The 25,170-nt window shown below is 37.3% G+C and overlaps 1 protein-coding gene across 1 annotated transcript in view; it reads left to right on the forward strand.

Moving 5' to 3' along the window:
* fgd5a (FYVE, RhoGEF and PH domain containing 5a) overlaps positions 1–25,170 on the forward strand; it is a 51,424-nt gene that overhangs the window by 8,655 nt on the left and 17,599 nt on the right. Inside the window, 7 exon segments of the mRNA XM_073826098.1 lie at positions 3,804–3,921; positions 7,971–8,029; positions 8,504–8,534; positions 17,152–17,300; positions 18,015–18,171; positions 20,581–20,597; positions 22,426–22,450. Of these exon segments, the coding sequence (XP_073682199.1) occupies positions 3,804–3,921; positions 7,971–8,029; positions 8,504–8,534; positions 17,152–17,300; positions 18,015–18,171; positions 20,581–20,597; positions 22,426–22,450 (556 nt within the window).

The raw sequence follows: 25,170 nt of genomic DNA on the forward strand, positions 1-25,170 counted from the left end.
TAGCTCTGTGTCAACTGTGTATTCTGGTTCAAGACAGTTAGGGTATGTCGAAAAACTTCAAAATTGTCCTACATCGCTACAGAAGTACCAACCCAGTGCTTACAAAGTTAACGTGCAAAGAAATACCCTTTAAACAGTTTAAACAGTGATGTAAGACGATTTTGACGTTGGAGAAAAAAATTAGATGGGAGCTTTTTGGCATAGCCTAAATGTCTTGACCTGGAATACACAAGAGTTCACACAGAGCTAGACAAGATGAGCATTTGAGGTTAAAAAGTATATAAATTGTAATTTTTTTCAGAAAATGACCAATGCTTTTAGTAGATAAGACACTTCTTTCTCGGCTGGGATCGTTAAAAGCCCTTTCAAGCTGCATTGAAACTGCATTTTGGAGTTCAAACTCGCGGGCACCACTGAAGTCCGCTAAATGGAGAGAAATCCTGAAATGTTTTCCTCAAAAGACATAATTTCTTTTTTTTTTTTTTTTTTTTTTTGCACTCCAAATGTATGTTTTTGCACTCCAAATAAAAAAAAAAAAAAAAAAGAAAAAAAAAAAAGACATAATTTCTTATCGACTGAATAAAGAAAGGCATGAACATCTTTGATGCCAAGGGGGTGTGTAAATTATCTGTAAATTTTGGTTCTGGAAGTCAACTTCTCCTTTAAAGCTACACAAGTTACTGATTTCCTCTTTTTTGTTCTTTAATTAACAGACACCACAGCAGCTGGGTTATTAGGTTATTTGGCTGCTATTACTTTAAGAGCTGCCGCTGCTGTACATGACGTGGATCTGACACGCAAGCTTGTTTCATTTGCGCTTTAATATGAAATAATACAGGCTACAGTGCTTGCCGCCGTATTTGTGTGTGCAATTGAAGCGTGTGTGCTGCAAGCGCAGCATAACAGTTGACATGACAGGAAAATTCATTTTTACTGACATATGGCCTGACAAAATCTCATCTGACCGCATTTCACTGTTGTTCCACTGAAGCTCTCATCACCTGTACCTTTCACATGCTTGTTTGACTAGTGCGCATCTGAAAAGTCTCCCATGATGCAGTCATAAAGACATTCTGCATCTAAATAAACACAATTCTTGTCAAGAAAAAGAAACTGAAGCAGCAGTTGTGAGTGGGGTGGCCAACCCTAGCACCGCCTCTGCGTTAAATATTTTTAAAGCCGTTAAACTAGAAAAATTAATCACGCTAATTTTGACAGCACTACATTGCAGATAACTTAAATACTTCTGAAAATATGAGTAAATAAACTAGAACCCTATTTAGGAATGAAATTAGATTCTTTTTGATCTGTTCTGAATCTTAGACCCACCAAACTAAAACCAAGCAAAAATATCCATCTCTCTGTTGAACTAACACACGTGCTGCTCGTCACTCTTTCCTCATCTGCATTCAAATACGTTTTGTTAAATGAAGTCTGGTAATGAAGTCATCTCAGCAATACTTATCTTCTATAATAGCACTATTACACCGATTCAGACAGAGAAACACTGGGGTTTCTAATGTATATTTTATTATCAAGAGTTTAAATCAATTGAATTACATATAACCAGCCTCAGGGAAGCATCAGGGAGTCGGACATATAGGTGTGTTATAGGAAATCATTGCACTCTCTGTGTAATTTTCTGCAGTAAATTTAGCTCATGGGTACCTTAAAGCAAACAGCTTAGAGAAGTACTTTGCTCCATAATTGCTTCTCATAAATGATAATGTTGAAGAGTCAAGAGGATTGTGTAAATTGTCACTTTTGGCAGTTTGAGAGGTTATGTACTGTAGGATTAATGCACATTTTTACATTTTTTTTTTTTAGAATTTTTTTAACGCCTTTTTGGTTTGTTAAATTTGTTTTTTATTACTTTACTGTTTCTTTTGCTATATGTGACCCTGGACCACAAAACCAGTCTTAAGTAGCCTGGTATATTTGTAGCAATACATTATATGGGTCAAAATGATAGATTTTTCTTTTATGCCAAAAATTACTCCAAAAATTACTCATGTGACACTGAAGACCATTACTCCAGTCTTCAGGGTCACATGATCCTTCAGAAATCATTCTAATATATTGATTTATTATCAATGTTAGAAACAGCTGTGCTGCCTAATATTTTTTGGGGGAGCTGTGATACTTTTTTAGGATTCTTAGATAAATAAAAAGTTCAAAAGAACGGTATTTATTTAAAATATAAATTTTCCTAATTTCTAGTTTAAAAAAAAGAAATTATCAGCAAGGATGTGTTAAATAGATAAAAAGTGATAGTAAAGACTTATATTGTTAGAAAAGATTCCTTTTTCTGTTCTTTTTAACTTTTTATTTATCACAGAATCAAACAAAAAAAATCACATTTTCTAAAAAAAATATGTATTCTGTATTCAACGATGATAATAAATCAGCATATTAGAACGATTTCTGAAAGATCATGTAATACTGAAGACTAAAGACTAAAGTAATGATGCTGAAAATTCAGCCCTGCGTCACAGAAAACAATTATATTTTAAAATGTATTAAAATAGCAAACCAGTATAAGAAATTGCAATAATATTTCACAATAATACTGTTTTTCTGCATTTTTGATTAAATAAATAAAGCCTTATGTAAGTTTTTTAACCTGGCTATTTTGATTTATTTGATTATTTTGTTGTATTTCTTTATTATTGTGTTGTGGCAATCCCTTCTGCATGATGCAAAAGACAAAAATCAAATACCAGTCTGAACTCCAGATGTGCTAATAAAAAAATCTCAGTTTTATTTGATCCTGGAGAGCTACATACGGACCATTTCAGTTTTAATTTATTTAAAAGATGCTTCAGATGAAAGAATTGGCTTTTGTCTTATGCAAACTGAAAACGGAGTCCTCAGATGCTGAGATCACTGAAGATTGTAGTGACGTCCTGCCAGAAGGCTCCTATATGCTTCATTTGGGGCCTCTAAACGAACTGTCACCTTAGCTTGCCCAGTTCAGCTGCCTATGAGCAATGAACGATTTTTCACTTCCAACCCTAGACATTGTGTGTGTGTGCAGTGTGCAGTGTCCTTGAGTAGTATAGCACCCAGCTGGGCACCTCTAAACCTTTTGAACATACACTAATTTTAATTGCTTTTAAATTTGATTCAGTTCAACAATTTTTGATTCTGTTCAAGTTTAAGTTGCTTGCTAATGCCTCTAGATAAGTGTAAACTCAAAAGTTTCCCTCATATGTGCATCTGCATGTGCCCTCCACAGTATATGAGCAGCTTCATTGTGTGCATTTTTGCATATCCTCAGGGCTATCTTTTTTCGCTTTAAGTGCTCACCAAAGGATCACCAAGCCAGCCCTTCATGCCCAACCGTAAATGTCCTCGCAATCTGGCCCCAGCCATCCGTGTTACTACTGTAAGGAGGAGCAGGGGAGAAAAAAAAGCGAATTATTCTCACCAGGTCTTGTTTAAATGAAGAGGGGGAATTTGTTTCTCCTTGGCAAAGGGTAATTTCTGCTCGGCTGGACACCAAAGTGCCCTCTAATACAAAACACTGACGTTTGTTCCGTTGTTTTTGATATGGAGAGATTGGCTGGTTTGTGATGTTTGCCACATGCAGTGTTCAGATCATAACTGTTTAGTTTCTCTTCTGGGCTCTGTTAGTCACAGCTATGGTAGTGGACTTTGTAGAGATTAAATATAAATTTATTTTTAGCTCATTATTATGTAGCTCATTAAAGTTTCTATGCATGAACTATAGAGAGGAGACTCATAAACCAATGTGTAAAAAGTGTGAAATTTTCATCTTTCATGTTTTCATCTATTCACAGTGCCTACACTGAGCCATTCCCTGTTTGTCCTGTATCTGCCACTGTGTCAAATGAGGAAGACCATGGACGCACATCCGAGGAAGAGGACGGTTGTGGAGACCATTGCCATGACCGACAGGTCAGTTATCAATTTTATAATACCTATTGCAAGTATCCTAATGTCGGTGCTTGCTAGTGGTACATGCACTGCTGTTTAAAAGTAATATGTTTCTTGAAAGAAATGACTGATTCAATTTTAAATTGTAATAACATTTGACAATGTTACTGTTTTTGCTGCAAATTTAATATATTATATACAAAGTGTTTTATCAAAGGCTTTAAAATTCAAGGTCTAAGAGTCTGCAAATATTTCTGAATTATTTCAGTTCAACATATTTCAACATTTATTTTATTATTATCATTTACAATACAGTACGTCAAGAATTAGTTTACTTCCTGATAATTTACTCACCCCCATGTCATCCAAGATGTTCATGTCTTTCTTTCCTGTCAAAACATATTAAGGTTTTCGATCAAAACATTCCATGATTTTTCTCCATATAGTGTAATTCAATGGAGATAAAAGGGTTGAAGGTCCAAATCGTAGTTTCAAGCAGCTTAAAGAGCTCTTAACGATCCCAGCCGAGAAATAAGTGTCTTATCTAGTGAAACGATCAGTCATTTTCTAAAAATATTATAATTTATATTCTTTTTCACCACAAATGTTCATCTACCACTAGCTTTGCGATGCGCACCTAAAACTTCATGTATTATATAATCACGTTGGAAAGGTCACACGTGGTTGGTCCTTCATCTGTGTACTCTGGTTCAAAAAGATAGGGTAGGACGAAAAACTCCAACTCATTCTCTCCTCAAACTTAAAAATTGTTCGACATCGCTGTTTTACCTTTTTTTCGTAAAGAGCGTTTGATTTTCTTTGCAAATTCGCTTTGTAAACACTGGGTTAGTACTTCCGCCTACATCACCCATGACCCTTCCAACGTAATTACGTAATGCGTGAAGTACAGCTAGTGCAAGACGAGCATTTGTGGTTAAAGGCATAATATGAAAGATGATTTTGATTAAAATATCTAAAAACCATTAGAGCAGTGTTATATATTTTGCTGACTTGTGTATTTACATTATCCCAAATGTTTCGAAGAATGTTTAAATCCAGAAAAATAAACAATTATAACAAGTGTAACAGGCCTTGTCATTGTGTCGCCTGCATATGACGACATACACCCTCGATTTTCTAGGTTTATTTTGTAGAAAACATGGAAGCCCCAAAGACACTTTAATATGTTTTGCATTTTATTAGACAGGTGACGAACACACAGAGTAAACACCGCTGCTTTTCCTACATACGCATGACCAGAAGAAGCGAAAGTGGTCGACTGTATCATAATAAAAGCTCCACTGCTTTCGAGCCTTGTATCGCACTTGTCCTTCATTAGCAACCCCTTCAGCGTCCTCGTTTTGCTTCCACGACTTTCAGCCCTACCCTGCTTCATACTACAGCCTTAATAAGTCTTTAATACATTAGCTCATCCATGAACATGATTTCTGCCCCGAGTCCCGATGGATTGCATCGGCTGTGGGGATGAAGGCAACAGCTCCCATAATTCCACACTCAACCAAGGCGTCATTAAACTACGCCTTTGTTTCTTTGTTTGTTTTGAATATGTGCCCTCTAGCAGCAAAAACTTACATATTGTGCCTTTAAAAAGTATGTACCTTTTTTTTTTTTAAGTAAATGACCAATTGTTTCCTTAGACAGGACCCTTATTCCTCAGCTAAGATGGTGTAGAGCCCTTTGAAGCTGAATTGAAACTTCAATTTGGACCGTTGAATCCTATCAGTGTTAATTTTGTCATCAAAGACAACAACAGAAAATATTTGTTAACAAACATTTTTTCTGTGACTAAGATGAGACGTTAACAAGCTAAAACTTGTATCTGATGATAAAAACTATGACGAAATTTATGCCACATCTTCGTTAACAAGACAAGATGGAACTAGAATGTTATTTGAGGACTACCGGACATTCAAAATACATCCTATAGGCTAAGTTAACTGTCTTGTCTTTCAAAATGTGCGTCCCTGTCATTGGATCATAACGGGCGTTTGCATATCTAGTCTCAGTATGACAGCCACAGTGGATGGATAGGCTACCAAAACGCAAACTAGCAATCTGAAACAATGGTATCTACACCTGAATGGTTAGGGATAGTCTCGTTTTTTCTGAGAGTCACAATTCGTTGTTGATTCGCTTAAAGTTAAGTAAAGGCGGAATTGCGCTGATAGAAGTGCTCTTTCTCGCGCACGCTCCACTTTTTCAGTTTTAATACAGCGTGCGATCAGTTCTCAAATACACACACAGTAGTCCAAATGTCTATTGTGTTGAGTATCTCACATAAATACAGTCAGTTATGGCTTAAGTGAATGTAAACAGGTGTGTGAAAACTGAATGTGTCACTATTACATGCATGCCTTTTGTCTTAAAGGAACAGCATTTCTAATTCAATACCTATCTGTGTAATTAATGTTAACCAACAAAAGATTTTAAATAAATGTATACATGTTAAAGGAGTAGTTCACTTTCAGAACAAAAATGTACAGATAATGTACTCACCCCCTTGTCATCCAAGATGTTCATGTCTTTCTTTCTTCAGTCGTAAGGAAATTATGTTTTTTAAGGAAAACATTTCAGGATTTCTCTCCATATAATGGACTTCTATGGTGCCCCCAAATTGTAAATGTTTTTAGAAAATAAGCAATCGTTTCGCTAGATAAGACCCTTCTTACTCAGCTGGGATCATTTAGAGCACCTTGAGGCTGCATTTAAACTGCGACTTACGACTGAAGAAAGAAAGACATGAACATCTTGGATGACAAGGGGGTGAGTACATTATCTGTACATTTTTGTTCTGAAAGTGAACTACTCCTTTAAGTAAAACTACTGTATCTGAACATTAAGTTTAATTTGTATCTCTACCCAGAAATGAAAATTGTCATCATTTGTTCCAGTTTTTCCAAATTGAATTGATTGAAATTTCTCATAAGCTTAATTGATTTGGTCTAAAGAGAGAATGAATGACTATTTTTGTTTGAAGACTATAAAATGGCTACCAAAACAAATGTTGATAACTGCAGTTTGACTAAAAGTTGAGAAAAATGCAATGACTTGACTAAAACTAGACTAAAACTATGAAAGACTCAAAAGACTATTAAGCATTTTTGTCTCAAGATAAAGACTAATCTAAATCAAAAACACTGATCCCCATTGAAGTCCACCACTACCTGGAAAACTTCCATTTTATGACTCTATAACCACATTTACTAAAGAACCTCTTATAACCTTATAATCTGTCACCCGAGCAATCACAGCTTTGCATGCTAAAGTAGATAAAAACAAGGACCCTCCCTGTTGAACTGGAATTCCCTGTGTGTGCAATTTTTGTGAGATCCAGGTTCATACGTCTCCTGGCAGTGAGTTAAGAGCTGCAGTGAGAGGCGGACCCCACCCCTTCCCTCTGCCACTGTAATATCAGCCGGGGCCCCGGCCTTGTGACGCCTGCTTCCTTGTTTTCTTCGTCTTTAAAAAGAAAAGAATATCTGGGAGTAACCTATCCCAGCCTCATTTCAGCACAACAACAAGCTGGAGGAAAGCCAGCCGCACTGTAATTAGTTTTATTAGGGATTTTTATACATGCATAAAATTGACCCTCGCACAGATATTAAAGACTTTATTAAAAAGTACTAGCATCAGTGCTGGCAGTGAAGTCCCAGTTATGTTCTCCTAAATATGTCCATTCAGTAGTAACACTTGTGTTCAGACAGCTGTGATTAGCTTGCAAATCAATGGTGGGTTTGTGCTTGCCATGAACACAGCGTCTCATCCATAATGCATCTGTGCTTAAAGCGGCACGTCCAGGAAAGCTTTCTCATTTACGTTGCGCTCTAATGAAATGCTCAGTCTTCTTTTGACAGGATTGTATGAGAAATTAGATCAGAACATCAATTCCCTTCTCAGTCTGTCTACATCTATATATCTATCAATATTTTATTATACATCATCTATATATTTCTCTTAACCATGTGCTGGAGCTGAACTATTTGTACTTGAACTCTAAACAGTGGGTTTCTTCATTTATCTCTCATGGCTTTCTTTTCTGTCACACTCAGATTGATGGCCGATCCAGAGCATACTATGTTGCCAAAGACCTGGTGGACTCCGAAAGAGAGTGAGTGTTTGTCTCTGTCTGGATTTAAACACAGTCCAAATACAGTCCAATTTTTTTTCATGTGATGTCCTTCAGGGATCTTCTTTATCCAAGCCTGGTCCACATCTTTATCACTGTCTGTTCTTATTCACTCAACAGCTCCTTTGATACTCGAACTGACAGCCTATTACTGGACTGTCTGCCTTAAGATATTGCATTTCAGCAGCGGCTCAATGAGTCGTTAAGTGTGTAGATTTATTAAATGTGATTTAGTATATAAGCAAGCCTGCTTTTCCCCTCTAAGCCCTTCAGATGAATTTGTTATGTATCTGAACTGACTTCATAAAACGGCTGTCTAAATGTTGGTATCGCTTGGATGATCAGGGATATATCTGCTTGACAGAATTGGACAGATGGTTTTGTTCAGAGTCAAATCATTTATTGTTTTTTATTTTTCTACTAACAGTATTGTCATCTCTTTTCAATAATCCACAGACACGTCAAGGCTCTGAAGATTCTTCAGGAGGTATGAAAATCTGTTGGTTTTTTTATATACATTATTTTCAAATGCAACTTGTAATATTGTGGTTGAACTGCAATTGTTGTAGGTGAGATTTTTGCATTAGTAAGAATTACATAAAAGCAGTTACTGTGCATTGTAATAATATTTTACAATATTACCATTATTACTGTATTCTTGAATGCTATGGAAACCCATTTCTGCCACTGAATAAAAAAAATAAAAAGGTAACTGCGACTATTTATTCTCACAATTCTGACTTTTTCCTCAGAATTGCATTATGCAAACTTGCAATTCTGACTTTTGTTCCTCAGAATTGTGAGATATAAACTTGCTGTTGCGAGTTATCAAGTCAGTACTGCATGATATAAACTCACAATTATGAGAAAAAACTCAGAATTCCGAGATTTAAACTCACAATTACTTTTTTCTCAGAATTGTGAGTTTATATCTTGCAACTGTGACTTATTTTCTCAGAATTGTGAGTTTATTTCTTACAAATGTGACTTTTTTTCTCTCAGAATTGCACGTTTATATTTATTAATTGTGACTTTTTTCTCATAATTTTATATCTATAGTTTATATCTCGCAATTGTGACTTTTTCTTTTCAAAAATTGCAAGTTTATATCTCACAATTCTGAGTAAAAAAATTCAAGTATGAAATACAAGATAAAAACTTTTTTTATATACAGTGGCGGAAACACGCTTTCATAAAATGCAGCCTCTATGGGACAATCTGACTGAAATCCTTCCACACTGACAAATCACAAGGCTTTATAACAGAGGTTTATGTTTAGAAATGTGTAGCGATATAATTGTCTTGTCTTTTGGTATCCAAGACCTCTATAACTTATTGCTTCTGTGAGGACGTTACGAGCAGGTTAAGGCCACTGAATCCATAAGCTCATCTCACTCAATTATGGCAATGTATACACCTCACAGAGCCTTAGCCAGTATGTTTGCTATCAGTCAATATGCGGGTCATCTTTGTTGCTCTTTATGATACTGACTTGCACTACGACCAGTGAAATTATGTTTAATGAATGCAGCCTTATTTAGTTATAATTGTTAAATCAAGCATTGTTATTAGTGTTGCTTATACGTAGGGTTCTACAGACATAAATGATACCCCAAGTCATCTGTGCTGTTAAAAGGGACATCACATGCCCATTTTGCCCATTTTGCCCATTTTAGGGTCTTAATATAATGTCAACAACATGCTTTGGTTAAAATTCCTCAATGATTGTGTAAAACAACACCATTTTTACCTTGTCAAAAACAGCTCTGTTCACAGCGACATGTTTCGGTGCATGCCTCTTTAAATGATAATCAGCTACTGCTCACTCTGCCCCTCTCTTCTCTTTTTTGCATATTCGGTGGTACTTTACCATCAAAAACAAAACTAATCCACTGCGTCCTCAGTGGCTCTGATGTCAGGATAAAATTAAGACTCTTTTGTTCACTTCTACATCCAACTACAAAACACCTGCATTGCTTATGATACATTGTTGTCGCTACAGCTGCTTGAACATGGAAAAAATGGCAGACAGCGTACAACTGGCCTAGGGTGGAAATATATTAAAACATATGACATTATACTGTTTTGAAAATCAAAACGACTTGATAATTGAGACGGTTTATTTAAAAAAAAAAAAAGGAGTGAATAGATTTTTATCATTGTACTGAAGGATGGTTGTGTCCACACACTTAAGACACATTTATATGCAAACACCATGTATAAGTGAATTTTGCATTCGATTTCCCTTAGATTTCCCTAAAACACATTAGCTACCAGGTAGCAACTAGTGTTGCTTTCGTCAATGAAAATTATGACTAAATATCGTCGTCAACGAACCTTTATCACGTGACGAAAACGAGACGAGACGAAACGTAAATGCTGGTCATGTGACGATGACCATAATTAAATGTATAATGCAATGTCGTTGACGAATAAAAATGAGGCTAAATGTGGTTTACAAAATAAAATCTATGCTAAAATGTCTCTTTATTTTCGTTGACGAAAACGAGACGAAACAAAATCTTATAAAGTTATATATTGTTATAACGATTGATGTGCGCATGCCCAGTAGCCAGAGCTGTATCCCTTCTAGCCTAAACCGTGCAGACCACTGATCAGTGGTGCAGACGCAGGCGACGTCACTTCCTCAAGCCACACTCGCAGAATTATCTAGAAGATGACTACAAACAAAGCTAAGTCTGACACAGATAAAGGGACCGATGGCCAGCCAGCCAGGGTTCATCTTTGGGAGAAAAAGAAGAAACGACACACACATTTTATTTGCACTTTTTAGTAGTGATGGGAAAATGAAGCTTTTCGAAGCACCAAGGCTTCAAGGTGATTTTTGGACAGTTTCATAAAATAAATCTACTTGTGCTACGAAAACCATAAGAAAAAATAAATAAATAAAAAATTCATTTTACTTACACAAGGTATAAATGAATTAATCTGTAAATAAACTTATAAAAAAGAAAAAAAAAGAGACTAAAATACAATTTTCATTGACTAAATCTAGACTAAATGTCATCAGTTTTCGTCGACTAAAACTAGACGAAAATAGTCATGGATAATTCTGACTAAAATAAGACTAAAATGCTCAGACTTTTAGTTGACTAAAACTTGACTAGACTAAAAAGAGTATGAACGTGACTAAAACTAATAAAAACTAAAATGACAGCTTCACACAAAGACTAGACTAAAACTAAAATTAAAACCGGCCGCCAAAAACAACACTAGTAGCAACTAGTCCAAGTCCTACCCTATCATAATTTTGGTGACTTTTGCATAAGCAAAACTCATAAATGAATAGATTTTAAATAACACAACCTGTGTAAAACAGCTGGATTTGATTTCATGAGAAATGCAAAGGTCCTGTTAAAGGGCTCCTGAAATAGTCTTTTACTGCTGCTGTCACTACCTAAATCTTTTGTCTTGGCAGCCAATTGCAAACGCACAAATGTACATTGCACATTTATAAACATACGTTTAGACATACATTGAGAGACACACACACACACACACTTGGGCGGGGGGTTTGCAAACCTTTATCAGTGTTGTTTCAGTAACTGAGACTTCCTGGCCTTGACAACCTTGTCTTGAAAAAGTTGGCCTGTCAGTGACGCAATACCTACGCACCAGGCTTTTGTTTTGAGAATCTTCTCATGAGCCTCATCACTTATAAACATAAAAACACATCAGTTCTGGCAGTAAGCCCTAAATAACTTGTCAAGGTGAGCGAATTGACTTGACTTCCCTCTTTTTCAATCAGTTTAAAGGAATAGTTCACCCAAAAATGAAAATTCAGTCATTAATTACTCACCCTCAAACCTGTAAGACCTTCGATCATCTTCGGAACACAAATTAAGATATTTTTGATTAAATCTGAGAGCTTTCTGACCCTGCATAGACAGCAACACAACTGACACGTTAGAGGGACAGAAAGGTAAGGACATTGTTAAAATAGTCCATGTGACATCAGTGGTTTAACCTTAATATTATGAAGCTATGAAAATATTTTTTGTGCCCAAAGAAAACAATTTCTTTTCTTCCGTGTCAGTCTTTGATGCATGTTCATATAATGACGCATGCGTATGGTGCTGCTGACGCAGAAGCTGGCATTCTGACGTTATTTTTGTTTTCTCTGCGCACAGAAAGTATTGTTGTAGCTTCGTAACATTATGGTTGAACTGGACTATTTTTACTGCCTATTCTACTACCTTTCTGGGCTGTTTGAATGTTTCAGTTGCATTGGTGTCAATGCAGGGTCAGAAAGCTCTTAAATTTTATTAAAAATATCTACATTTGTGTGAATTTTCATTTTTGATTGAACTATCACTTTAAGATATATTACTGTTAATTATCAAAGTGGTTTAAAGGGATAGGTCACACAAATATGAAAATTATGTCATCGTTTACTCATGCAGAACTTTTATGACTTTATTTTTCTGCTAAACTAGTGTTAATTTAGTTTTAGTATTTTTTATTAGTTTTTGGTTTTTATGTCTATATAGTTTGTATTTATTTTTATTTCAGTTGTTTTATCAAGTTAGATTAAATGAAAATGAGAAATGGTGGCTTGGTGACAAGCTAAATTTAAATAATTTATATTATTTAATGTTTAATTTATTTCAAATATATTTAACTTGTATCTCAATTTTTTATGGTTTTAGTTTTAGTTAACTGTAATAACCCTGTGCTTAACACATGCTCAAAAATATATAATTTGAAGAGCTTTTTTGACTTTTAGCGTATTATAAAAAAGAAAAAAAAGGACATTTTTCAAAATAAATGAGACACATGCGCAAAAATATATAATTTGAAGAACTTTTTTGACTTTTTTTGTATGATAAAAAAGAGAAAAAAAAATAAATGAAATCAGAATTGTCTTTTTGGATGAAATTGGCCTTTAAAAACAAAAAGCTGTATTTAAAAAAAGCTGTATTTGCTTTTTACATCTCAGTGTAAAGGTTTCAATGGCGCCTGATAGAAGGAGTTTCACTGTGCATTGGTTCTTTGCACTGTACTTAATATTGCTCTGTCATGTACTGTGTCCAATACAAGTTATCATTTGTTTTCATTAGCTCTCCCACTCTGACAGCCAAAGTGTCTTTCTAACCTGGTTCCCTAGAGCTCTCTCTCTGTGTGTGTGTGTGTGTGTGTGTGTGTGTGTGTGTGTGTGTGTGTGTGTGTGTGTGTGTGTCTGTGTGTGTGTGTGTTTGTGCATGGCTTGCAGGGTCCGTGTGAGTGATGCGATTATCCAGAAAAAAACCTATAACCTATTGTTTTAAACATTGTCCTCTAGACTGTAACCTCATAACCAGATTTAGCACTTTTGTTTCCATGATTAATACAATATGTATCCTAATTATCAAGTCGAGGCGGGGCTGAAAGAGCAATTTAACACAATCCAGTGGGAACTAAAGTTCTTCATACGGTGCACCTCATGTAAATTACTATACTTCATATTCACCATTTTAATTGCCTCATTTGAATAAAATAAGCCATAGTCAATAGAATCGCTGTCCTGTTAACGACTAAAGAATGCTAATCTTATACATGCCCGTGTGTCTCGTATGCATATGCTGTATTGTATTACAGTAGAACTGTAATTATAGGTCCCCTTATTCGTACATTATACTGTAGATTTGCATTGAGCGGCATAACGGGACGGACCGTGAATGGAGCCAAATGAGTAGGCACATCAGAGCGAGTGCTGCGGTAGTATTTCATGTCTAGCTTTCGTTCGGGAGAACGTTCAGTTTGATATTGATGTGCTATAAATATTTATACTGCATTTAACAATTAGTGGGTATGTGGAAAAGATAAAGATGTCATTAATCACTCTCTCTGTGCTGTGCTGAATGATAATGAGCTGGAGGACCTGAGTCACCTTGATTTTCTGTCCACTATGACATCATTAAATCAGTGTTCGGCTGCTGTCAACCGTGACTTTAAGGGCGTTTCATTCCATGCTGTTGCATGGGGATTTGTACAGTCTTTAGGTTTTGCATACATATATTAAAGGTACTTTTTTACAGAACTGTTTGGTCCTATAGATGAAGAGTAGCACACATAGCATCACTGCATTACCTTTTTGAATAACAAGCTGATTGCTCACTTGTTCAGATCACGTTTTCAGTGCCATTTGAAGTTTGATTTGGACTTGACAAAGTTGGTTATATATACAGTGCCCTGTGAAAGTGTTCATTCACTTTTATGTTGCTGCCTTATGTTAAACAGTTTTTTCATGTCAGACTACACTCCATGCACCATAATGACAAAGCAAAAACAGAATTGACACAACTTCATAAATTTATTAAAAATAAAAAAACTGTAATAAGTACATTGCATAAGTATTCATACCCATACTCAGTACTTAGCTGAACCTTTACATCTTCAAGTCTTTTTGGGTATGAAGCAATAGGATTTGCACATTTGCATTTGGCAATTATCTGCCATTCTTCACCTCACCTCTTCACCTCTCAAGCTCTGTCAGCTTGGATAGTCTGCCAGACATTTTCAGGTTTCTCCAGAAATGTTTTATTGGGTTCAAGCCCAGGCTTTGGCTGGGGCACTCAAGGACATTCACAGAGTTGTCTATAAGCCACTCTTGCTGAGGTTCTGAATGCTCTGGGTAGAGTTTTTATTAAGGCTATCTCAATATTTTGATGCACTGAGCTTTTCTTCTACTCTGACGAGTCCCTCAGTCCCTGTCACTGAAAAACAGCCCCACAGCATGAGGCTGCTACCACCATACTTTACTTTTGAGATGGCACTCTTATAGTGATGAGTAGTGCCTGGTTTCATTCAAACATGATGCTTGGAGTTGAGGTTCATCAGACCAGAGAATCTTATTTCTCACAGTCTGAGGGTCCTTTAGATGCTTTTTTGCAAAGTCCAAATGTGTTTTCATGTGTCTTCATTGAGGAGAGGATTGAGTTTGGCCACACCACCATAAAGCCCAGATCGGTGGAGTGTTGCAGTGATGTTTGTCCTTCTGTAGGTTTCCCCCATGTGCATATATGATCATGACGCTCAACTAGAATGACCATCAGGTTCTTGGTCACCAGTCTAACCAAAGCCCTTCTCCATCAGTTGCTCAGTTTGGCCAAGAGGCCAGCTCTAGGAAGAGTCAAGGTTGCTTCAAACTTCTTCCATTAAGAGTAACAGAGACTACATGCTTCTGTGAACCTTCAATGCAGCAGAATTTTTTCTGAACTCTTCCCCAGATTTGTGGCTTGATGCAGTCCTGTTTCTGAGCTCTACAGGCAGTTTTTTTTTTATCTCAGGGATTGGTTTTTGCTCTGATATGCATTTTTAGTTGTTAGACCTTTTATTAAGATGTGTGTTCCTTTACAAATCATACCCATTCATATAAATTTACCACAGGTTAACTTCACACTAAATGTAGTAACATCTACAAGCAACATGGATGTTCCTGAGCTTGCTTTGTCATTATGGTGTATGGAGTGCAGATTGATGTGGAAAAAAAAGTAATTTAAAGCAGTTTAACATAAGGCAGCAACACTGTAAGTGTGTTGTTTACTTACCTTTTTAAATTAGTTTTCCCATTAATGTTATTATATTGTTCATTAAGACTGATTTGCAAATGCGGAATGTGCATGAACACAAGATGCAGGATTTATCACACGAAACAATCACAGCCGAACCTAACTGTCATGTCCAATCATATCACGATGGAGGCATTGCCTCCTCTCACATGACTTTCCCCCATTCATTCTCAATTACCCCCCACCAAACTCACCACATGCTTTAGGGGGTCTGTTAAAACTCATTGGGCTCAGGGAAGGAGAGAAAGATGCAGACTCCTGCTTTAACTTTACCTGTGGGTGTGTTTTTTTTATTTTTTATTCTCATTACAAATTTTAGGAGACGAAGTTGAGTAAAAACCTAAGTAGAAATATTTTCCTTGATTACTTGGCTTGTCATTCTTTCTTCCCGTTTTTTATTTATCTTTTGTCTCTTTCTCTCTCAGTCTCTTTTTCTGTTTTCTGTACTCCAAAAGGAACAGAGTGCTCCATCAGAATACTACAGGACAGAACATGCACCCTATTGTTCCATTGTTTGTTATTGAATAACACAAAAATACAAAGAATTTCCAGAACCTGTCCCTAATGGAAAGTTATGCAGTGCAGGTTGCTAGGCATGTGATTTTTGAGAATTAAACGGGTACAAGAATACAAGTATCTCCCACCAACCGGTTCATTCCTGTGTCGTGGTTTATGCATCTCTAGCTGAACTGTAAGAAAGCAATAAAAGTGTAATGAGACTTAAGAAGGCAACTGTAAAACAAAGCACTTTTATTGCAATGAACATTTGGAAATTTGTCAGGGAGTTTCAGCTATTGAGATGCTATCAGAGGAAACAAGTTTCATAGTGCCTAGGAGGACTGTATAACAGCTCTGAGTTATTTATGAGAGCATTGACAAACGCTGACACGCCTGTGATCGATACACATTGATTCATATGTGAAGCTCAGAAAGGAATTCCAGCATACTGCCTCCCAGCACGACCGCATGTACGCATACATGTCTGACTTTGTTTTATGTCATCAGTTTCCTTATAACGGATGCACATTCCCTTACGGCTTTGTCTGTGAAGACATTTCAGACTAGATTTTACCCCTTCTAGGCAATTCATAAGGTACATGACATGTATGTATAGTGGGTCAGGTAAATAAATCCTCTCTGGATCTGGAGGCATCAGGCTAGTGGTCCCAGTTCATGCCTGCTCAATTTAACTGTCTGTTACGGCCAAAACAAATATATTCAGCAGAAACAAATAACATGTTCCCCTGACGGGTGGTATTGTGGGCATAGATTGTGTCAAAGCTGGGGGCTCGAGTACATGGCTGCTTTTAGCTCAATTCAGTAGCTTAAGCCTGGAAGCTCATCCTGACGGATGAATGTGGTCAGAGTTCAATTCACAGACAGGAGAGGACAAGTACAGATTATTTGATGTATTTGCACGAAAGCCTGAGGAAGTTGGTGTAGTTCTGCACATTTTAAACAATTGCATTAATAAACCTCAGTATTTTGATTGAAACATTTCAGGATTCTTCAAGCCAATCTGCTTTCTTCCAGGATTTCAGGGAAGCAGTAGAGTCAGCAAGAGATGATGAGGAACCTCTTTTAGAAAATGGGAAGCTGGATGAGATCCTGAGCACTCTTCCTCAGGCCTACCACCTGCACAATGAGATCCTCAGTGAGCTGGAGACCCGCATTAAACAATGGTGAGAGTCAAAAGTCAAACGTTTACATACACCTTGCAGAATCTGCGAAGAGGATGCATGTTATTTTTTATTTAGTACTGACCTGAATAAGATATTTCACATAAAAGACATTTACATATAGTCCACAAGAGAAAATAATAGCTGAATTTATAAAAATGACCCCATTCAAAAGTTTACATACACTTGATTGTTAATACCTTGTTTTTACCTGAATGATCCACAGCTGTGTTGTTTTGTTTAGCGTCTTTTATGTGAAATAGCTTATTCAGGTCAGTACTAAATAACAAATAACATGCATTTTGCATTTTGGTAAAATAATTAACATTTTGCAGATTCTGCAAGGTGTATGTAAACTTTTGACTTCAACTGTACTTAGGCACATTACACTAATGCACACATTTACACATGCTTATGCACACATTTTATAGCATGTCATTCCATAAAGTGCCTTACTTGTGTTACATACAACATGCATCCTTTACAAGGTGCTGATGCATGCACTCCGCATCTACTGTACTGTATGCATCTCTCCACCTGATCCACATACTAATATGAACAAGCTGATATGTTGTTGCCCACATTATTACATTACACACTTTTATCTCTTTCATAGCAGTACATGTGATGATGCAGTAGCACAATCCATTATAATGCCAGCATGAGTGTCCTTGGATGCCCTCTGAAAAGTTCTCATTGTTTCTCATTCATCTTCAGGGAGGACAGTCCGAGAGTGGTTGATGTCATCTTAATGCGGCGGGCTGAGTTTTCATCCTTCGCGACCTACATCTCAGACTATGACCGCAGCATGTCAGTGCTGGATGAGAGCTGCAGACAGAGTAAAGCTTTCGAGGATGTGGTAAAACAGTTCGAGGTGAGGTCTGACACGTGAATGTGGGACTTTTGTGTGGTTTGTTTGGGAATTGATCACAATTTGTTGATCTGGAAAAAATTATTCTGAAAAAATCTGTAAAAATATAAAAGAAATTAAGGTTTTTGAGGAGACATTCTTTTTATGATTAAAAAGTATATAATTTTAATCTTTTTTTAGATAATGACAGATCAATTTGCTAGATAAAACCCTTATTACTTGGCTGGGATTGTGTAGAGCCCTTTAAAGCTGCATTTAAATTACAATTTGGACCTTCAACCTCCATTGATGTCCACTATATGGAGAAAAATCATGGAATCCTTTCTTCAAAAACTGCTATTTGTCTTCGACTAAAGAAAGAAAGACATAGTGCTGTGTGTGTTTAACAGCATTTTACATTTTCTTGTGAATTGGTAATGAGAATCATTAAATCTGGTTTCATCAACTGCTCAAATTTTGGTACTTGCAGTCAGTTCACCGTAGCCGCCATATTCACGACGGAGGCTCCGCTGAATCATTTAATTGGAGGATGGTTGGTGGAGTCATAGACCACACATTTCTGTAGTGATCGGGATCACCAACGACAGGAAGCCAGCTGTCCCCGCTCATTAATATGCATGAGCATCTGTATTCAGAGAAACCTCCGTGGGTGGTAGACTCAAAATTAGACCCTCAATCTATAGCAGGGGGAGATCAGGAAAAGAAGAAAGAAAGGCTGATTTAGCCAAATGTCCTATAAATGTGGCATTGTCATCAGCTGCTCAAACTGAAAAGTAAAAATGTGGGTAGATTTCTTCTTATGCACATGCATTGAGCTTGATGGAATGCTCAGAGCTTAAGGAGGCCTTTATTATATTTTTTAGATCAAGGATTGTATCTTTAATAATGTGTGACAGCCTGCCATGGGTCTGTTCTTTTTCATGTGGCTTCAATAATAATTCAGTAATGAAACGAGATTAAGATAAAATTTCTGCTTATAACAGCAGATATTATTCTTCACAAAGCATTTCAACACAGTGTAATCCATTTCTGGGTGTGAAATGTGCTCACTCAGTCCTCTCAGTGAGTCCAGGACAGGTCAGTATGGCTATAGTAACGCTTATAGGCTTTGACTGGGTGATGTATGTACTGAGCATCACTGGTTGCCTCTGGTCACTCCGCACTAATGAAACCAATAGAGCTGACTCGCAGTGGTGTACCACCACACAAACACACACACAAGTCAACAACAAGACAGGCTTTTCCTTACATTTCTCTTGTCCTGCCAGCCATTTGTCTAGCCACCGCTGACTTGTTTTATTCACCCAGTCTGTGCTGTGATGCTTCTCTCGGCTCGTTAAATGGGTCGAGATGCAGTTGTTTTATTGATCGGGGCCTGAAGGTGGACAAGTCAGAGTTTAAACACCTGCTTGACAACATTAGTATATGCCACCACTGCAGCTCTTTTGAATTTTTAAATGTTAAAATCAAGAATATATACTTAGAATAGGCTTTTTCTAAAAAATATAAATATTTCTGCAGGATGAAGTGTGACCTAGACATGCTTTTGTGAGATTCATCCAGATATACATCTTTTTGTTATATTTATCTTGTATTTAAGACATGGAACTGAATGTGGATTTTGCCACATGGGTTTCACTGATGTGGCATTTCGCATTAGCAAACACACCAGCAGCACTTGAGCTTTTTGATAAGGGATAGTGGATGCATTGAGGATAGAGGAAGCATTAGGAATTCTCTTCTCTGGAGCCGAGCTTGTGTAATCTCATTTTGTGCGTGCGTGTGCGTGCTGGGCTGATGACAGAGATGAAGTATCTACAGTAGCTGATCTGATCACCGCTGTGGTCTGATAGGATTAAACCCTGTTCAGCTGCACTGTTTACGAGGGTTTTCACCACGAACGTGTGCGTTTATAAGTAACTGGCCATGTGTGTGTGTAGAATGTGTAAGGAGGAAGAAGACAAACACAGGCTGCTTTGAAAGAGAGTGAGAAAAGACAAAGAAAAAAATAAAATGTAATCACAGCATGCAGATATACATCCATATTGCACAGCTACAAGTGTGATATTGCATTTATACGACAGTTCGATGGCACAAGTTTGTAAATACACAAGAAACAACAATGGAGTGTCTTTCTAAACACCCTCTTTTGTGCAAACTACTTTGTTCTGTCACGGATTCAAATCTCAGTTTGACAGTTTAACAGCTGAGCTCAAGCGTCCATCACTAATTCGAAAACATCATTGTAAAATTAGTAACGAAGGAACGTTGAATTGCTTCATTAAAAGCTTATTATATCACTGTATTATGTAGAGCAGCGGTTCCCAATTCCAGTCCTCGCGCCCCACCGCTCTGCACATTTTGCATGTCTCTCTTAGTTAACACACCTGATTCAGATAACCAGCTCATTAGAAGTGAGGTCCGGAACTGCGATCCGATTGACATGGTCCCTGCAAAGTGTTCATTGCTCCCTGCTCCCTAAGCGGGGGAAATCTGTTTACTATACTTCGAAACATTCATTCACATATTTGCGCTACGTCACCGCATGTAACGTCTTCACACACAGATGAAACTTACTAGAGAAGTGTGACATAAGTGCATCTGTAAATAAATGCAATTAAAATTTACGTCTCGCATGCTTTAATGACCTTCAAATGGAACACATACGCTCACTTTGAACTAATGAATAATGGCGGAATATCCTGTGATGTCCACTTCGAAGGGCAGTAACGTTGGAATAGAACAAACGACGGAAGCGATGCGTGAAACACACAAAATGTGCAGAGCTGTGGGTCGCGTGGACTGGAATTGGGAACCGCTGATGTAGAGTATTATGAGAGAGATGTACTAAGCGAGTTTGATTATCTGCATCTGATGCAGCATTCATTCTTCAGCTCAATCTCATATTCACAATAAAACATTAGCTATAATATCCGTGATATCTTTAAAAAGCGATATCTTTGTCATACAATCTGTTAAGGGTGATTTTGGATGACAGTGCTGCTTAGTGCATTTATTGGCTGCATCTTACAACATGTTACTGCCTTGTTTACAACCTGTACTACTATTGTTTATAAATATTATTATTAAAATATTATTTATCAAATAACAAAAACAGCCATCACCGCTAGACAATTCAGTCAAAAGTACAAAGGCGGCACACTGATTTACAGCTTTAAAGTTATAAAATATATAAAATATAATGTGATCAGATTTTGCCCTTAGCCAAAACTATCTGCTCTGGAACAAATAATAGATTAATAAGACTGAAGAATGACTGTTAGATTTATCCAAAACAAATGAAATCTCATGTTTAACTACTATAGAGACATCAGAGCCAGCAGCAAATTCCGGACTGGCCGAGGTTAGGCTGCTCTTCGTGGAGTAATGAGTACTGAACGGCCGCTGAGGCCCTGAAGCTCACGTTTTTGAAAACGTAGAAGCAAATTTTCAAATAGATGTTATTTTTTATTAACAAACCACATATTTGAAGTCTAAACGAATACATTCTCGCCTAAAAAACTCTTAAAACTACATTCCATGACTATATTCCATGACACAAAAACAGTTGTTGTTGTACACAAGTGTGTAAATACGTAAAATAACAATGGAGTGTCTTTAAAAGCATTTTTTGTGTGAATTCAAATCTACACTTGACAGTTTAACAGCTGAGCCCAAGCCTTTGCTACTAATCCCAAAAATTCACTTTAGAACTGGCAACGAAGGAACGTTGAGTTGCTTCATTGAAAGCGTATTGTATTACTGTATTAAAAGCTCACTGTATTATGTAGAGTATTATGAGAGAGAGATGGACTGGGCGAGTGTGATTTCCTGCATCTGATACAGCATTAATTCTTTTATTCACGATAAACATTAGTTTGAATATCTGATGAGAAAAGCGCTATCTTTGTTGTAATGTTAATATCTTTTCATCTGTTAAAGGTAATTTTGCTGCTTAGTGCATTTGTTCGCTGCCTTAAACTGTTGTTGAAACTAACTGTTTACTGAATAATAATATTTAATAAACAACAACAACAGCCATCATAAAAGTAAAACAACTAGGCAATTCAGTCAAAAGCACAAAGGCAGCGCTCTGATAGCATTAACGTTATAAACGTGAGACTTTGCCAGAACTATCTTCTCTGGAACAAATACTACCGTTAGATTTACCCATAACAAATTATATCTCCTGTTTAACCACTACATCAAAACAAGTGGTAAATTCCAGAAGATCTGGCTCTCGTGTGGCTTAATGAGTGCAGAAGTGCCGCTGACAATCAGAGCTCTCATGTACGAAAACGTTGACGCAAATAAACAATAAAAACAATTACATTCTCGCCTGAAAACCTCATAAAACTACATTCCGTGACACAAAAACGGTATTAATTATAAAATTACAGTGGATTTGGGGCGTCCACCATGACACTCGCTGTAAGAAGAACCACAAGCGACAAAACGGCTTTAAAACGGCTGTTGGAGTTCTGATATCGTTCTAATATCGCACTCCTATCAGCCAATCTGATTCGATTAATATATATTTATATATATGCTAATTAATAAATTCATTCATTTAAGGGTCATGTATTTACTATGAACAGGCATGGTGTGTTGCATGTGTATTATTAGTACACAGTGTTGCTCTTAAATTGTACAGGTGTAAAGGACAAGATAAAGACAGAACAAGACACTGACACACATACACACAGATTTGGCATTTAGGCAATGAGGCGGAAAAAAGCTAATTAGCCGAGCAGTCTTCTTAAACAACCCTCAATTAAATCAGCTGTCCACGCAGACGCTGCTTCAGCCGGACCAGTGCCTGATTTGTGTAGCCTGTCTGTTCTCTGGCACGAGCCGCCGTTCGCTCTTCTGGCTGTGTCCCAACTCCACTAAATATCTGCTCTTACACACATACACAAAGACTGGCCACTTCTTCAGCACAAATGTCAATTGGATTGCAGTTTGGTGCAAGTATTCAGTACGAGGCTGTTCATTAGTTCTACTGCCTTTAACAATGAGACCATGTTGTGCTTAAACACAGGAATCTGACAGGCTTTATGGTCAGGATGAGGCTCACTGCAGTGAAGGAACGATACAGAGAGGAAGTAATTAGATAATGGAGGACAGGTGCAAGATATTAAGAGCTGAAGAGAGAGAAAGGCTACAGTATGTTCACACCAAAACCTAAAAGTGCTTAATGCCAGACTTTCTAGACTAGACTCATTTTAATGCTTTAAAATGTGGTCTGATGAATTGAATGAGTCAGTATATGTTGTATTTTTTAGTTGTTCTGCTAATTTATGCTGTCTAAACCATGAAAAAAATGTGTGGAAGCTGCTTAATCATACAGAGAAGGACAGTAAGCAGGAAAGGGCAGAATATTTTGACAAACTAAAGTTAATAGGTGGTAAAGATATGTACAAGCAGTATTAATTAAGATATTAGCCTAATATTTCACCTACCTGAATGGAAATGATAAGAACAAACATGTTCAGTTCAGTGTCATTGTTTACATTCAGTGTCGCCGACATGGTCGATTGATGACACATCGTGAAAACCCTCTATGCTGAAGACACTGAGGTTATGGTATAGTTAGAGACACAAGGAAAACTGAGAGAACTGGTGTGGAAAAAGATAATGAAAGCCAGAGGGTGACATTCAGAGGTGTTGTGGGAATGATGTTGTGGCAGGTGTGCAAACTGGACAATCATTGTCTGAGTTTCTTATTCTTGAAGCCACAACTCCCTTCGTTCACACTTCTCACAAGGTCATTAACGGCGTCTCTTTTTCCCTTTTCTCGTTGAAGATCTCCAGCATTGTCCCATGTCTCTGTACGCCTATAAGTCTAATGTTATTTGCCCTTATCTGCCCTCTACTGACCTCTCACATCCCCTCAGGCTCTTCAGAGCTTGCATGAACAATGACGTGTCAAAGTCAATTAGGCCTTGATTGATTTCTTCTCAGTGCGTGTTTGACTGATTCACTTGTTCACTTTTTCTCCCAGTGAATGATATAATTGGGATGGAATTGGATGGAATGAGGCGTATTCAGGTTTTTGTGTATTGGGAGAAAAGGGAAGGTCAATGAATAACCTTGAAATGGGCTTTTCTAAGTGGTGCCATTGTGATCTATGATACTGTATCTTGTGGGTCAGGTGGCATGTAACTTCGTGTGTGTGTGTGTGTGTGTGTGTGTGGTATTCATCACGTTATGGGGACCAAATGTCCCCACAAGGATAGTAATACCAGTAGATTTTGACCTTGTGGGGACATTTCTTAGGTCCCCATGAGGAAACAGGCTTATAAATCATGCACAATGAGTTTTTTTGAGGAAGTAAAAGTGTGCACAATCTCCTGTGAGGGCTAGGTTTAGGTGTAGGGTAGGTGTAGGGCCATAGAAAATACGGTTTGTACTAGATGCTCCGATTGATCGGCCACCGATCATGATCGGCCGATATTGGCTAAAAATAGGTTGATCGGCGAACCCCAAAAGCGGCGATCAAAAAAGCCGATCACTTGATATAAATTACTCACGCGACTTTTTCACACGTGCATGCACGGCGCACAGGTAAACAACAGTAGAGCGGAGCTTACCAGTGGCAACATGCAACATGAGTACTAAATTCCTTATTCGTTTTGTAAGTGTAGTCTTATTATTGGGCATGTGACTAAGCAGAGCGCTGACTGTAGTTTTGGCGGAGAAGTTTAAGTTTACTTTCGGTTTCATAATTCTCTGCTATCTTCAGTGAGTGGTAAATGTGCGTGCTTGAATGTAAATGCATGTATCTTTCTATACCCGTCATATTGCAATAATGTTACCGCTGTATGTCTGATTGTTGTCATCAGTTCATGTTGTAGTTCAGTTCATACAGAATAGAAACGGTGCGCGTGTAATTCACGTGCGTATGTTTAGTGCCATTTTATCGCATCGTAATTATAATGAACGCATATAGATGTTACTGAGGTGAATGTTTATGTTTCCTATATACAGACGGATTCTGAT

The sequence above is a fragment of the Garra rufa genome, chromosome 20 (assembly GCF_049309525.1).
Source record: "Garra rufa chromosome 20, GarRuf1.0, whole genome shotgun sequence".
Taxonomy (NCBI): Eukaryota; Metazoa; Chordata; class Actinopteri; order Cypriniformes; family Cyprinidae; genus Garra; species Garra rufa.